Genomic DNA, 1110 nt, shown 5'->3' with positions numbered 1-1110 from the left:
GGATCATGGAGTCCAGCTCTTAAGTGAACGGCCCACACGGGTGTCAAACCCACAGCCTGAGCTCACTCAGGGCCAGGTTGTTTCACCCACAGCCTGGGTTGTGTTGGCTCCAAGACCTGACTCGAGGCGCTTCCCTGCCCTTTTCAGGTTTTCTACTACTCCACCAGCATCTTTGAGAAGTCAGGGGTGGAGCAGCCTGTCTACGCCACCATCGGCTCCGGCGTGGTGAACACGGCCTTCACGGTGGTCTCGGTGAGTGTTGGCCCCCTGAGGTCCTGCTGGAGGGATTGGGGGCCTTTCCTGCAGGCTGGGGAGGTGCTGATGATGTGTCTCCATCCCCCAGCTGTTCGTGGTGGAGCGGGCCGGGCGCAGGACCCTGCACCTCATCGGCCTGGCGGGCATGGCAGGGTGTGCTGTGCTCATGACCATCGCCCTCACGCTGCTGGTGAGTGCTGGGTGCTGAGGGGACGGGTGGGCTGGGAGGGAGAGGAAGGATTTATCTTCCTTAGGGTGATGGCTGAGGTCCCAGAATTCCCATCTCCTGCTGGGAGAGGCCTGGTGGCTCCTCTGCCAGCACTGGATTGCTGCTGTCTCTCACTTCAGGTGCTTCGTGCCCCTTCTCCACACTGACCTTCTCCCTCTCCCTTGCCCAGGACCAAATGCCCTGGATGTCCTACCTCAGCATCGTGGCCATCTTCGGGTTCGTGGCCTTCTTTGAGATCGGTCCCGGCCCCATCCCGTGGTTCATCGTGGCCGAGCTGTTCAGCCAAGGCCCCCGTCCCGCGGCCTTCGCGGTGGCCGGGCTGTCCAACTGGACCTCCAACTTCATCGTGGGGATGGGCTTCCAGTACATCGCGGTAATCACGGGGGCACCACGGGGGGGACGGGGGACACGGCAATCCGGGGGTCTGGAGGGACTCAGGGGGTCCCAGGAATTCGGGGGAGTCGCAGTCCTGCACACCCAGACTGGGGTGGGTCTGGATGGTCCCAGATCCCGGTTCTGGATCAGGGATGCAGGTGGTGTCTGGCTGGATCCTGATCATGGGTCCTGGTGGTGGATCCCTGTGCCAGACTCAAGTGCAGGATCCCACTTCTGGATCCTGCTGCCAA

General features: G+C 62.4%; 1 protein-coding gene across 1 annotated transcript in view; it reads left to right on the top strand.

Moving 5' to 3' along the window:
* The window catches only part of LOC103759276 (solute carrier family 2, facilitated glucose transporter member 1), a 7412-nt gene that overhangs the window by 2064 nt on the left and 4238 nt on the right, over nt 1-1110 (top strand). Inside the window, 3 exon segments of the mRNA XM_029962411.1 lie at nt 148-252; nt 344-445; nt 654-971. Coding sequence (XP_029818271.1) covers nt 148-252; nt 344-445; nt 654-971 — 525 coding nt within the window.

Source organism: Manacus vitellinus, unplaced genomic scaffold (assembly GCF_001715985.3).
Source record: "Manacus vitellinus isolate BGI_N305 unplaced genomic scaffold, ASM171598v3 scaffold_46_pilon, whole genome shotgun sequence".
NCBI lineage: Eukaryota > Metazoa > Chordata > Aves > Passeriformes > Pipridae > Manacus > Manacus vitellinus.
Note: the sequence above shows the minus strand (reverse complement) of the source record. Positions and strands in the feature narration are given on the sequence as shown.